General features: G+C 50.3%; 1 protein-coding gene across 3 annotated transcripts in view; it reads right to left on the bottom strand.

The window, feature by feature from the left end:
• Positions 1 to 15,092, bottom strand: part of Phactr3 (phosphatase and actin regulator 3) — a 219,518-nt gene that overhangs the window by 182,210 nt on the left and 22,216 nt on the right. Inside the window, exon 1 of one of the 3 annotated variants that reach the window (NM_028806.2) lies at positions 13,784 to 14,350. The exons of the other annotated variants lie outside the window; for them this stretch is intronic. Coding sequence (NP_083082.1) covers positions 13,784 to 13,898 — 115 coding nt within the window. The 5' untranslated portion in view covers positions 13,899 to 14,350. Of the gene's footprint in view, positions 1 to 13,783; positions 14,351 to 15,092 lie in introns of those variants that run through there. 3 annotated transcript variants of the gene reach the window in all.

The following is a 15,092-nucleotide window of genomic DNA, read 5'->3' as shown; positions in this document are numbered from 1 at the left end:
TCAGCCCTGTAACCTCAAGCTTTCTGATGGGAAGCAAGACAGTGACAACTGCCCCTCTCAGTTCCCACCACAAAAGGACATACACTTAGCAGCCATGTATTAGCCCATGGCTCTGTCGACAGAAGCCTGGGCTCTCCAGACTGGGAGTTCTGAGGCCTTCCAGGCTGCATTCTCAGCTGGACCCTGTCCACACTCACTTGGGGCTTGGCTCAGACAAAGCTCAGCTGCTTATGGTCATGTCCTGTTAACACTCAGCAGAAGCCAGGCTAAGCAACTGGACAAGTGTCTCTTGCCCCACATAACTACCTCCCACCTTTCAAAGCCACTGTACTTAGCCTATGCCAGACTCAAGTCTCAGACACATAACGAGCTTTGTCCCTTTGGAAGGGCTCGTCTGATGGGGTTGGTCCAACTGAGGGTGATCACACTTTCTCAGGGTTAAATGTCCCCATGTCACACAGCCTAGGCACAGTAATATCACTGTTACTAGCCTCTTCACACACAGGTGGGGAACTATGCAGGACATAGGTCACTAAGAGTCTCTCCCTCCCTCCTGGCAGAGAAGCATAGGCAACACTCAGTGTGGCTCAGCTGACACTGTCCTAGCTCCACATCCCAAGAGGAGAACTTTATCCCAAACCCCCAAAGCTCACTGTGGCCTAGACAATCACTCCCAGGTCAGAACACACAGGCTCTCTCTTCCCATCAGCTTCTCCTCCTACCAAGCCCTAAAGAGACTGCTGCCTTTCGCGTGGGATTCATGTCCCACAGTGACCCCCATGTCCATGCTGGGCAAAGCCCTTGGCTTCACAACAGTGTGGCCAAATGCCACACAGATGCCCCAGGAGGCACACTGGCCTTCCTAAGAAGACCAGGGTCATGATTTTCTCACAGGCATGTCAGAAATTGAGTCAGACATTTTGCCCAGTGAGCTCAAGGCCATACCCTCCTTCCTCAGCGGTTCCCCCGAAACCCTTACTAGGGGAAGGTCTTAGAAATACGTGGCAGAATCAGTCTGCCAGCAGTGCACACACAGTACACACACTCCTCCTGTCAGTGCACACACAGTGTGCACATGTTCCTCTCTCTGATGTCCCATGCTCTCGCTTAGAGGATACCATCCCTTCCCCTGTCAGGCCTTCCCCTGTCAGGCTTTCCCCTGTCCTGGCTTCTCTCCCACCACCACACTGTGCATTACCCTTCCATACTCTCCAACTTGATACTCCAGTTATGTGTACACCCCAAGCTTTCTCCCCCAACAGGGCTTTTGGCCCAATATGTTTCTTCCCTTTCCTCCAACCTGCCTCTTGCCCTTGTTCAAGTGATTTTCCCAACCTTAGAATCTCCTCCAGCTTGCAGAGCATGCTGGCCCTTGCTGGCCCTGTGCCTTCCTTACATGGCAGCAGGGCAGTCCTCCCCCAGCTTGATGGTACAGCGAGCCACCTGTGCCAAGCCTGCCTGAGCCCACCCCCACTAGACCACTCACTGCAGGAAGGTGGGGCTATGGGTTTGCTCACTGCACATGCCCCATGCCTGCAGCATGCTGGGTACTGTAATTGGCTCACAGTGTGCTGAGAGGGAGGGAGAAGGACAGGGACCACACCTGCTGTGAGGCAAGCGGCACTGCTGCTCTCTGTATCTGTCTTTCTCTTCCTCACCGACTCTCAATGCTGAGAAGAGCTGCCGAGTCCCATCTCTAAGAAGCTCTGGCACCTGAAATGTCACCCGTGAAATGTCAGCAGAGCCCATGGAAGCTGAAGGAAACAAGCCCTCATCCTCCTGTCATAAGGTCACTGATTGGGATGAGGCCTCCAGCTCAAGCCCACAGAGACAGGAGAGTGGCAGAGAGGGAAAGACAAACGGTCAGAAGAAATCACACGTACTCCCCCAGGAGAACAGCTGCTCTGTGCACATCCTGCTGGAATAAACTGGGATCTGCTCATTTTTTAAAAGGCACACAGAGACTAATTACCCACAAATGTGCAGGCCTGTTTTAGCAAAGCACGTGAGCCTGAGGCTGAGCTCTGAGCTCTGAGCCCCTCTGCCAGTTTCACCAGCTCCAGGGATTTCCATCAGGGCCACACCGTTTAGCCTCAGGCCACCAAGAGGTTGGTGGCTTAACCTTTCAGATTTTCTTTTCCTTCCACGCTCTTGCTTTTCTTTGTCACCTGTGAACAGAGATAAGAATTGGCCATAGACAAAAGCCCCTGGCTGCACATTCGGTGTGGGTGCAGAGCATTGAGCAAGGTGTGCACGAGGTGGCTGAAGATGAAGCTTAGAGCAGCCCAAACCCATAGCTAAAGGATGCCAGAATATGATAGAAAGTGGGAGAGACCAAAGAAAATGTTAGAGATAATCGGACATCCACATCACTTGGAACAATTATCTAAAGGCCAGATTAGTCACATTAGCTTCCCAAGGTTGACAAAGAGGACACTGGCTTTTCCCATCCATCAGGGAGCTTGTCAGGCTAGGCCAAACCATCTAAAGTGTGGGACAGTATGTGTAGGTGGCCCTGTGATATGTGGGTAAACCTTACCAACTACTCCCCTCCCCATGGGGACCAGGTAGAGAAAGAAAGCAGAAATCCAGAGAGAGAAAACAGAAATTCTCTCTAAAGCTTCAACTTCATATGAAAACAGATCAGCTGTCGCAGGGACTCTGGGAAAGTAGGCCAGCAGAACACAAGAGGCCCGGCACACACGCCCCTTCCAGAGCCGACACCGACCTCAGAACCTGAGGGAGTCCTGGTGTATGGGGTCAGTCTCAGCCTAGAGCCCCAGCTGCCCTCTGAATCACCCTTTGACCTGGGTGTTCTGGTTCTCCTATGGAATGCCTTGAAGGAGGGCTCCCCTGTGCACCCTACTGCTCCAGGCTGTGCAAAGCAGAGTTGAAAATCCCTTGGGGGATTGGCAGCAGCGAGCCATCCCAGCGACCAGCAGGGCATCTGGAAGATGTGGACAAGCAGTGGATCACAGCTTTCCTCTGTCACACACTGAGGTACACAGGAGTCACCCCATGTCCTCGGTCGAAGCTCTTCCCTACAGACAAGAGAAGCTGCAGATGGCTCACAGAGGCCTGGCTATTCCTGGGTTCCAGGTACTATGCTCAATAAACAAACTGCCCTTCTAAGTAGTCCCTTCTCTAGGCAACCCTCACTGTGCACATAGGGAAACCGAGACTCAGAGAGGTCAGGTGGACCTGTCAAAGTCACACTGTGACCACAGTGGGCTGATAGGAGAACCCAGAAATTCTGACGCCAGAGTCCACGTTCCTGTCCGTGTCCTTCAGGGCCTGGCCAGCTGACTGCCTAACATCAGGTGCACCAAATCAGAAATGGCAGGAGACCACAAGATGGACCTGACTTCAGGAGGCCACAGAATGGGGAACCACTGGGGGGTGGGGTGGGGGGCTGTGGCAGCCCTGGCTAGACTTAAGAGTATATCCCTGTGACAATCAAAGGAGCACAGTGGAAAATTGTCCCTTGGCCTAAAGCTGGCCATGTGTCAACTCCAATAGAATCTACAGGAGAAAATGTTGACCCTGAAAGGCCGATGTGTTTAATTCCCACCCCTGCCCAAGACAGCATTAGCTGGGCTAGACCACAGGCTTGAGATATATAAGAGACACACAGGGAACAGCCACTGCTGAGCCCAATGGAGATCACCTGCCAACTAGCTTGCAGACACCCCAGGATGGAAGTGTGCTGCTGCAGGCCATGTGGGGGATTGGAAGGGGCACTAGGGTACTTCTGCAAGCCAGTAGCATTGCAGAAAAGGAGCAGAAACAATGTGTCTAGCACGTACCACATACATAGCTTGGATTTCCTCTATGGATACTCCAGTCAGACAGCTCTATAGGCGGTGTAGTCCTCTTCCTAGTCTCCATGCACATGGCTGTGTGTAAATATCAGCTGATCTGATAGAGAAATAACCATCAAAGGACCCCAGACCAGTGTGATAATAACTGATGGCAGAGACTGCATCATGCTGGTGCCTCCATTATCTCTACCTCGGGCAAGACCTTTAGGATCTTTCTATACTTCAATTATTGGCCACTATGGCATTAGGAATATTTTAAGACCATCTTCCTTTTTCACTAAAACATATCTGTTTCAAAAATTATCCAGTCCTCCCTGGGTATCCATGAGGATTGATCTAGGACCATAATCTAGCGAGATTCAAGTCCCTGACAACAAACGGCTGTTAGTCTGACTAGAGCCCATCTGCCTTCCTGGGTGCTTTAAGTCATCTCCAGATGAGTTACGATGACAAAAACACTGGAAATACTGTTAGTTGTTGCCGAACCAACACACACACACACACACACACACACACACACACACACACACACACACACAATATAAAGATGGCTCCATTGTAATTTTGAGCAAGCATGAGGACCCAAGTTCAGATCTACCCACATAAACAGACTATCTGAGCACATCCATCCACCTGTAGTCCTAGTACTGGGGAAGAGGGGGGAATCCCTGCTGCTCACCAGACAAACGATCCCTATCCCCATTCATACATAAAGCATAAGAGGATAATAAAGGCTGCAGGCAGGGCAGGCAGACCCTCAGAGCAGGAGCAGAGACCGTCCTGGGGCTGAAGGAAGGCCAGTAGTTCATGTAATCTGCAGAACAAACTAAGCCCAGGAAAGCACCACCCAGGCCCAGGCTCTCTTCTAAAGAGAAGCAAGAAGACTACTTCTGGACTCTCTTCTGATTTTAAATTATCAGGAGGACTTTTATCTTCGTCTGGATACAGATGTTCATGAAAGAACACAAAGGGAGAGGGATGATGGTGGTGGTGGTAGTGGTGATGATGATGATGATGGTGGTGGTGGTGATGATGATGATGGTGATGGTGGTGGTGGTGGTGATGATGATGGTGGTGGTGGTGGTGTCGATGATGACTAGTTAACAGACACATGGTTTGTTAGTAAAAGCATGGAGACCAGCAAGTGTTTGGACAACTTTTGAAGAGTGTTCTATTCAAAACAACTTCATAATGCAATGAGTATGTTTATAAGGTGGTACAGACTCGGCTCCTGCCCTCCCCTCACACCCTGGCAGAGCTATTATACATCTGCCAACTAACTGCTGTCCACGCTGATTGATGAGCTCATGAGGTGACGACAACATGAGATGCAGTCATCTGCCGCGGTTCTGTGTGAGGCTGACTGATTTCAATCCGTCGACTATCCTGACTTTCAGTGAATAAAAGTCTTGTCCCAGTGGCCATTCTAGGTAAATGAGGTGGGAAATGGAAGGGGGCAGGCACCCTGCACTTAAGGAACTACAGATGGGTATGCCCTGTGCAGACTGCTCCATCTGAAGGATCTGGCTTCCCAGTGAGGTGCAGGAGCTGGCAGATGGCGTGGCAAGTGAAGCGCTTGTGAGCAGGCACAAGGACCCGAGTTCCATCCCCAGAGACCAGGCATGGATGTGCATACTTCTCATCCCAGCACTGGGGAGGGGAAGACAGCAGGACTCCTGGTACTTACTGGCCAACCAGACTACTTATAAAGCTCCAGGTCAGTAATAGACCATATTTCTTTTAAAAAAAATCAAATAAAAAACATGATAGATGCCTCCAGAGGAAGGATATCTGAGGTTGACCTCTGACCCATACATTCACACACATGCACTTAACACACTTGGCTGATGCATATACAACATGCACACACAGAGAAAGGGAGGGGGGAGAGAGAGGGAGACTGGATGGTGCAGGTAGGGTGGGTGGAACATGAAGCTCAGGGAAAAAGACTCTTTAAAAGCCAGGCGTGGTGGCGAACGCCTTTAATCCCAGCACTCAGGAGGCAGAAGCAGGCGGATTTCTGAGTTCGAGGCCAGTCTGGTCTACAAAGTAAGCTCCAGGACAGCCAGGGCTATATAGAGAAACCCTGTCTCGAAAAACAACAACAACAACAAAAAAAACCAAAACAAACAAAAAAAGACTCTTGAAGCCAGTCCCACCTGGTTTAACAAAGGCACCACATTCTGAGGAATGGCTGGACAGCCTTTTTAATGCACACATATCGAAGAGTGTATCTGCACTTCAGTAGATGTAAGAAGAAGAGTATAATAAGACTTCAGTGTCCTCAGGAGCACAATCTTACAGGACCACAGCCTGTGGTTGTCACATAGAACCTGAGCACGTATGTGACCGAAGGAGGGCTAGCCCCTGGCTCTTCAAGGGAAAACTGAAGGGAGTTTGGTTGTCCCTTGTGCCACAAGAAATGACAACAAGTTCATTTGCCTTCGGTCATTGGTCAATTAAGACTGGACTCTGGCAGAGACAGTGACTTCCTCTGTCTTTTTCCTTGAATAAACACCACTCAGTGAATTTTGGATGTCCATGATTTCGAGGCCTGGGTCATTCAGCCTGGCCCAAGCTTATTTCTTAGGGATAAGAAACAGAAAACATAAGGCTGTCCACCTCTCATGTGAGCCACAAACCCCAAGCCTATAAGCAACATCTTTTGATTTGGTCACACGATATACTGTTTTTAATCTGATGTGGCAGTGGCTGGGACTGAGTAGTTAAATGCCCCATTGGTCCCACTGACTATGTGCCTGCTCCTCTTTTTTTTTTTTTACAGTGCTGGGAATCGAACCTAGGTCCTCACAACTGCTAGGCTCTACCACTGAGCCACACCCTCAGCTTTGCACCTGCTCCTGTTAGGAACATCACTGTACTATACTTGTACCAAACTAAAAACAACTACATTTCCCAGCATTCTTTGCATCTGGGAGTGGCCATTCAATGTCCTTCTGGTCAAGATGAATGTCACCAGCAGGGCTCCAAGAAAGCCAAGTCATTCATGCCTAGCATTTAGACACCCTGTGCATTTCACTAGAGGTGAAGAAGTCATGTTGTAGCTAGGATACAATAAGAATGTCACAGAGCCATTTTCCTGCCCCAGGGCAGATCCTGATCTAATTTATTTAAACCACCAAGTCAAGGTAAGACCTAATTGGATAATTTGTCAATATTAAATATCACATCTTCCATAAATATGTGGATTATCATGATAGCTCCTGGTAGAGGCTCTCTACTGGGTTACTACCCCACTAGGGACCACTTCTGTGCCAGGTTCCTTTCATGACTGTGAATTCTATCTATAGACAATACAGTTGGGCCCCTGAACAAAACGAGTTGTAGGGTATGGGATGAAAAAAATTTCAAAGCTAGAAATAATGGGTCTCAAATTCTCTGACACACTTGGTTAGAGGCAAGCTGCCTTGATTCTTGTGGTATCTCTGCCTACTCTGCTTACCCTAGGACAGCCCAGCCTGCACACACCCACCTGTTCCCGTGCCGAAGTCTTCAGTCTGCTCTGACTTCTCCCTAGAAGTCGAGGTCACTGGCAAAGATAACAAGCTCATCACAACAAGACAACCAGCAAACACGTGTCTAAACCCACTCACCAAAGACCAGCATGCCAGCCAATAGCTATTAGGAGAGAAGATAAAGTGGAGATTCAGGGCAGGTCCTGGCTATAAGCTTGGATATAGAAGCTCAGAAGTACAGTTTCCACATCAAGGACCTGGGGGCAGAGGAATGTCGAGCAAGGGAAAGAGGTGATGGCGAAGCCTTTGGAGTCAATGTCTGGGGGTCAGCTGCTCACACATCATATGGCTTTGACATATGGAGGACCAGAACACAGAAATGTTTATCCTCCCCATCATCCTGACATCAGTAAGTGAGGTAAGCACTTGACCCTGAGGGACATTGTCCTCAACACCCTGACAGAGCCAGGCACCAGGGCACTGGGACTGGCCCTCCAGTGTCCATCGCAGCTCCCTACCTTCCTCTTCACTGGTTCAGAGCTTCCCTAGACTTGTTAATGACAGATGGGGTCATTCCAGGAGATGCTGGGATGTGGAGACGCCTAATAGCTATGCCCACAAATGTCCTCACTGTGGACCAGCAGAATGCAGGACAGTAACTCAGCATTAGGCCATCTCTCCAGTACTGAGGGGGAGCCTGGGACCTTAGGCATACTTGACAATCATTCTACCACTGAGGTGTTTCTCCAGTATCTTTCAATTTTTAATTTTAAGATACTAAGTTGCTTGACATAATCAGACCAAGGAGGACTGGGAATCCCTCCAGCATGCGACCCAAGACCACAGAAACATACTGCCATATCTGCCAGTCAAGTCTGGGGAGTCAGTCCTTCAGGGAACCTCCAGGCTTAGAGCATCACTGGTAAGCAAGCTGTCTACAGACTAGAACATTCAAGATCTGCTGTTTCCAACATGGAGACCATAGTGCCACATGACTACCAAACACTTGAAAAGGGGCCAATGTATGTGGAGAAATGCAATTGTCATTTTAACTGTGTTTTGTGTGTGTGTTCAAGATGTCACCTGCAACCAGTGGCTAGAGTGACAGTCAGGCCAGAAAATGTCCATCCGATCAAAGGAGGGAGGTGGGGCTGTGAGATGTCCATCAAATCAAAGTGGGAAGGCAGGGCTGTGTGGTCAAGAAGACAGAAAGGGAGCTGTGCTCTGACATATTTGCATCCAGTATGCTCAGTTCTAACCAGCCATGGCCAATACCTAAAACACTGCTCATGGCCACTGGCTTCTATGTGTGAGCCAGGGAACAGGAACTCCAGAAGTATCCAATCACATTCTGTGTGGACACCCCACACTTCCACAATTAGTAGAAAACACTGCAAGTTTTCAGACTCTGTTTTCATAAAGCATGTAGTTTTTATTTTTAATAACCCTGAAAAACTGACAAGGTAATTACTGCGTAGTTCTACTGCTAATTAAAACATGTAGTCGCTCTGCAAGGGGCCAGAGGGAGATTCCCAGAACTCAGGACTCCAGAGGAAGAGAACACTCGAGGAATACAAATAGAAAGAGCTGTGATCCCTGTTAGCTATACTGTCCTTTGCTCCTCGATACCCCCAGGCAGAGGACCCCATTGAGGGTCAGAGACGAAGGAGTGCCCAGAACCAATGGGCACATCACAGACTCGCTCTTCTGTAGAGTACATGAGAGAAAGAAAGAGAAGGAGACAAAAAAGCTTGAGGCAGTCTCCAGGGTGGGAACGGAGGCAGGGCCCAGAGTGGGAGGTCACAGGGCAAGTGAAAGTTTCCAGGAGGCCAGAGGCAGCTGGATACAGAGCTGTGGGAGAAGGTGTTAAGACCGACTGTCCCATGATGAAACTGTGATAAAGAGAACATTCTAACCAGCTGGAGCTTCTGCCCAGCTATAGGAGGAATGGACCATGGAGGAAGCAGGCACCTCGTCCAGAGTCTACAGGGCTGTGCCTCTCCATCAGTCTGCAACAAGGCAAAGGTGACCCACTTCCGTAGAAGATAGATAGCTGTAAGTTCCTCCTGGATCATTCCCACCTGGCCTATGCCAAACCTCATCAGTTGATAAAGGATAAAGGTCAGGGGGTCACTCCATACCCTAAAATCACAGGATGGCCCTGCCACACAGAGAGACCCTGACCACCACAGACAAGATCACTGAGTGGAGAAGACTTGGTTGGAGGTACTGCCTCATTATACAAATGGTCCCTCCATGTTAAAGCCTGAATGAAGGTCCATCTGAGGCTACGCGAAAACACTCCAAAAGGCATTACAAGTGGCTGTGGGCTGGTCTGTGGTCCTGGCATCTGGAGCCCAAGGAGATGAGCTTCAAGTGGGCAAAGGGGAGACCGAGAGTAGCACAAGGACACACCTGGAAGAACGAACAAGGCGGGAGAACGCTGGAGATGGAAATATAAAGACAGCATGGGGTGCAGGGGGTGACCAGAAACCTGACAGCTCAAGGAGAAAGAGCTGGATTCCCTGGGGACTCTGAGATCCTTGGAAGGAGAGACGCTTGTAGGAACACTCCATGGCTTGTTGCAAGTTTCATTCTGGAAGAAAACCTCACCCCGGATTAGGTACAAAGTACAATTTACAAAAAGAACCCTGCAAATTGCAGAAGGAGCCATGACTGGAGCTGAGACATTGACACACAGGGACAACCAACTTGGGGGAAGTAACTTGAGCCCTGCAAGCCGGTCCACGGCACAGAGGGGGATGCTGAGAAACTGTACAAGAGGAAGCCACAAGAACACGCTCAGTGCAACTGAGGAATTGCAAGTTATCACAGATCCCATTTGTCACCCTTCGTGCTAAGAAACACAAACTCATGACCTGGGGTATTGGCAAGATTTGGGGCAGAAGGTAGTGTCACCGTCTGCAACAGCTCCCGTAAGAAGTGTGAAACAGTATATACTGAGCAGAAAGGGCAATGTCATCACCGTAACAAGTGTGGACTCCTATGGCTCGGAGATCCCATGAGCTGGCATCCGGCTATCATAAGAGCACTAATCAGACTTTGCTCAGGACACCAGCACCATGTTATCCACCATGGGTAAACACGGGACACAACACAACTCCTCACAGCTAAACTAGAAAGCACATTCCTCAGACTATCGCTGCATGACTGCTTACAGAGAGGAGGCGGCTGGGAAATGCTGTCCTCTGAGTACAACAGGTATTATCTCTGTCCCATCTACTGGGACTATCTGCAAAAGACCCCTGAGGTCAGGTGCATTGACTGCAAAGATTCTCTTACAGAGGAGGGGCTAGAGGGCTAATGAACTCCGACCTGAGATCCCAGCCCCTCCTCTCCTCCTCTCCCTGTTAGTTGTATATAATTCTGTCCTACGTCCTTAATGAAATGTGACCTTGTAGCCTTGGGAAGTGCTACAGTATATGAGACCATGGAGGGGTAAAGAACTCCATTCATCCACCCTGGACGGTTGGCCATGCAGTTGTTATCCATGCTGGGGTTAGATCCTCTGGTAGTGGAGCTGTTTTGAAGTTGCCGACATTCCCGTAAGTAGCCACTCATCTATGTTCTGTAAGGAAACCCAATAAACTCTCAGGTTTTTCCATATTAGATTTTGATAGAATTGTGTCTAGATCAGTCATTGGTTTTCTAGAGGGAAGGACTAGCCATTCAGTTACATCTCCTCAGGGCGAGAGTTCTCTAAACAGACATAGACACAGTGGTATGGTAAGCTCCCCATAGCCAAGGCAATTAGATCACACAGTGAAGACTTGCCCACATGCCACACCCCTGTGGCTGTTTTCCACCCATCTGGTCCTGTATCAGGAAGGGAAGAGCAAATATCAGAGTGGGGGACTACAAGGTAGTACTGATGGGGAGAACGAGGGGCCAAAGCAGCCTGAGCTTGGTTTTCCAAGAACGTTTTTGAGATTTGACTAAGAGAATGTCGTTAAATTCAAAATGCCTTGAGGAAGGGTAAAAGCAATTTAGGACTGTTTTATAAAAACAAAGACTCTAGATGGAGGTAGGCCATTCTTCTATGTACCTGAATCTGGCCATTGTGCCGCTACTGGCTGGGTTCAGCATTCAGGAGTGCCCAGCTAGAGCAGCAGGTAGCCAGAGGGAAGGGAACCTGCATGGAGGGTCAAATGAAGGGCTGTGACAAGAACTGACTAGAACATCAGACTCTCTGGAAGCCCTGGCACATCCCAGGCAGTCAGGTGGTACATCACATTTAGCTTGTCTCCCACAACCTTCCACATATGCAAGCACCTTCCACACCCCACCCTTACTGTTTCAGGTTTGTGGATGTCTCTCAACCTGAAGATTTTCTCTTTGGCCAGAACTCCACTGCTGAACACAATCCACAGATGCTCAATACCTGGCCCTACAGTTCATAGAGTTTTAGACTTTTCACTCCCCCATAGCTGCTCGCTTGGCTCCATTCTAACCATTCTAACCTGTCGACGGCTCCAGCACATGTCCTCCCATGCTAGATTTCATCCTGGGCGTCGGAGCCCTCCTCCCTGCTCCCTCGTGGACAGATAGCAGCCCACCTGCCAAACCTGTTACTGCCTCCCACGGATGCATCAGCTCATGGACAGCCAAAGAGCTAAATCCACCATCATTTCAAGTTTGCCTCTTTTTACTGCCAAAGAGACAAAGGAGTGGAAGTAGTTGTCTGGTAAGGGACCATTCACCTTCCACAGTATCTCTGAGAGCTAGGAAAGCTATCTGCCATGGGTGTTACACAGGACTAAGGGAAGACTTCATTAATGACTTAAGGGTCTGCTTGCTGCAGCCTGCCCTGGAAACTATGGAAATCAACTTGCCCTCCTAGAGTCAGGGACTCCCTCTCCTGGCACATTGAGGTGAGCAGATGTGACTGACTCTGCCAAAGTCCTAACAAAGACATCTTATAAGACTCGGTGGGTTTATGGCTTAAAATTTCCATAACAGGTCCTGGTACCCACAGAGCTACTTTATTTTTGTTTATTTATTTATGTTGGTTATTGCATTTTATTTACATTTCAAATGTTGTTGCCTTCCTGGTTTCCCCTCCACAAAACCTCTCATCCCATCCCCACTGCCCTTTACCTCTATGAGGGTACTCCCCTATCCACTCCCCCCCCAATTCCCACCTCACTACTCTAGCATCCCCCTACACTGGGGCCTCCACAGGACCAAGGAGCCATGGCTCCCTCCATATGTACTCTGTAGTTGGTGGTTTAGTTCCTGGGAGCTCGTGGGGGTCCAGTTAGTTGATATTGCTGTTCTTCCTGTGAGATTGCAATCCCCTTCAGCTCCTTCCGTCCTCCCCCTCACTCTTCCACTTTGGGTCCCTCAGAGCTACTTTTTAAAAGGGGGTTTTCTGGGCAGTATAGCTCTTATGGAATCTCTCCCTACAAAGGCAGTCTTTGCTGGCCCCTGGGATTTAATGCCATTATTTAACAATCATTTAACACCATTCAGCCCCCATTCATGAGTCCTTGGATTTAAAGAGAAGTGTACAAAGGAAGGCAAGGCAAGGTGTTATCAAACAGCAACTAAGAGGGATTGCACCTCATGAAGACACAGAACTGAGCCCCTCCACTTGACACACACACCAGCTCTGATTTTTTTTTTTTTTTTGAAAGATCCATTTCAGAAGCTCTGACTTCTCCCCAGAAGTGAAAATTGCCTTCTGGTGGAGAAAGGTTTTAATGATCACTTTGCTTCCTGCGTCTCCATGGTGACAGAGCACACAGCCCACCCCCTCCTGCTTCATTAGGCCTTTCTTGGTCCCAAGGAAAGTCATCAATCAAGCCACATAGATGCCTCTGTGACCTGTTTATCACCTAAACAATCCACATTGCCTTGAATGTGGAAGAGTGGACACAGAGCAGAAAGAAACCCCGGCAATGCCCGTTGGCCTCACACCCTTCATTTCCCCACAGCAGCTCTGTCCAGCACACCTGTCCCGGGAGGCGGGCGCGCCCAGGTGCGCCAGACCTGGCTGGAGTCCTGGTGCCCATTGACAGCCTTGGGCACGGTGGCTGCAGGAGTGTACTGCTGCCCTGATCCTTCGGGTGGGGACCCTGTACAGGACCATAGAAGGGCCTGGACAGAGGGCAGAGTAGGCACCAGCCCTGGGCGGAGGTGACACGAAGACCCTTCCACTGGTCAGTCAGCTGCCCACCATGGCACTCCCTACTGGGGGTTCAAAGACCAGCAGCCAGCCAACAGAGCACACTGCAGAATACCTAGCTCTACCAGCAAAGCGGTTCCTCTCTGGACAAAGGGCTCCGAGGCAGCCCTGTTTGCTGGGGACAGGAATCACGGGCCCTCGTGGCACCTGAATCGGATCGCTGTCCCCCCCAGTAAAGGCGGGGGCGGGGGGAGCTGTGGCGCGTGGGGACATGGTCCCCATGCCACCTGCCTCGTGTCTCCCCCACCCCGCCTGGCCGCCCCCGCCGGGCCCAGTACCTGGGTTCTCCCCGGCGTCCGTGGAGGTGGCTGAGGAGTCGCTGAGGAAGCTGGGGTCACTCTGCGAGCGGCCCCGCGACACAAGGCAGCTGCTGCCGTCCTCGGATGCGGCCATGGGAAAGGCGACGCAGGGGCAAGTTGGAGGGAGATGCGGAATCAGAGCATCCTAGGCGGCCAAGGTCACCGGCGAGGGGGCTGGAGAGGGCGTCTTTTTTAAAAGGAAAAGCAAAAGGGACCAGGAAAGAAAAAGAACGGAGGAGGACGCCAGGCTGGCTTCAGGGTGGGGAGACAAAAGCCTTGCAGGCTGCAGCCAGGCGCATCCCGGCTTGCGCGGCCTCGCTTTGTTATTTATTCGTATTTATTCCCATTCTTCTGCTTATATTCCAGGGGAAAAAAAAAAGTTGAACCAGGAAATAAAAACTTTTTCTTGTCAGTGTTTATGGCGTGCTTGGGGCTGGGGGAGATGTCCAGGAATGTCTGGGGGTGCTCCCTCCCCCCACCCCACCCCCCACCCCCCCGAAAAAAAGGGAAAAAGGAGAATCTTTGCTCTTGCAATTGCTTTAATCTGAAAGCTGTTCTTGGAGCATCTGTTGGAAAACATTAGGATTCTCCCATCATGCCATGGGAGGAGCATGACGTCACGAAGCTGGGAGTGAGAATGAGTGGTGATGGGGAGGGGTCTCAAATACCTGGACTGTCAGAGGCCGGGGAGACATATGGACTGGATCGTAGGTTATGATCCGCCCACCACCATACCTGGGGCTCTAGGACAGAAAGCAGCCACATGCCCTCTCCCCCCTCCCCAGTCTTTCCTCCCACCCCGCCCTCCACCAACAGGAAAGGAGGAGCCCTGAGGCGAGGGCGGTGCCTCCCTTGAAGGCACTCTCCAGGCAGATCCTGGCGGCTGGTTTTCCTGGCCCTCCTCTTGGAGATGGTTATGACATGGTCTTCCCTATGCTCACCTATCCACAACGAAAAGGGGGCAGCATCAAGTGCCTGGTCAGGACCTGTGGGGCACTACTCTCTTCCCCTCTATCCATTCCTTAGCCCATAGGCATAGGTGCCTGTCAGGGAGTTTCACCTTTAAGGAAACTGAGGGGACCAAGGACTAGAGGGAACAGCAAGGAAGTTCCCTCCCCCTTGCCTAAGGAAGCCTTTCTCCCTTTCCTAGGAGGAGCTTGGAGGTGAGCTGGCAACTCCTCTCCCCTGCAGTGGGAAAAACTAGGAAAGGAAAGTCTTATAAGGGTCGGGGACCTTGCTGTGTCACCTCGCTGGGTTGGAAGATGCCCAGGGGATACTGCAAGAAATA

This window comes from Mus musculus, chromosome 2 (assembly GCF_000001635.26).
Source record: "Mus musculus strain C57BL/6J chromosome 2, GRCm38.p6 C57BL/6J".
Taxonomy (NCBI): domain Eukaryota; kingdom Metazoa; phylum Chordata; class Mammalia; order Rodentia; family Muridae; genus Mus; species Mus musculus.
The sequence above is the reverse complement of the archived record's forward strand: the minus strand, read 5'-3'. Positions and strand labels throughout refer to the sequence as shown.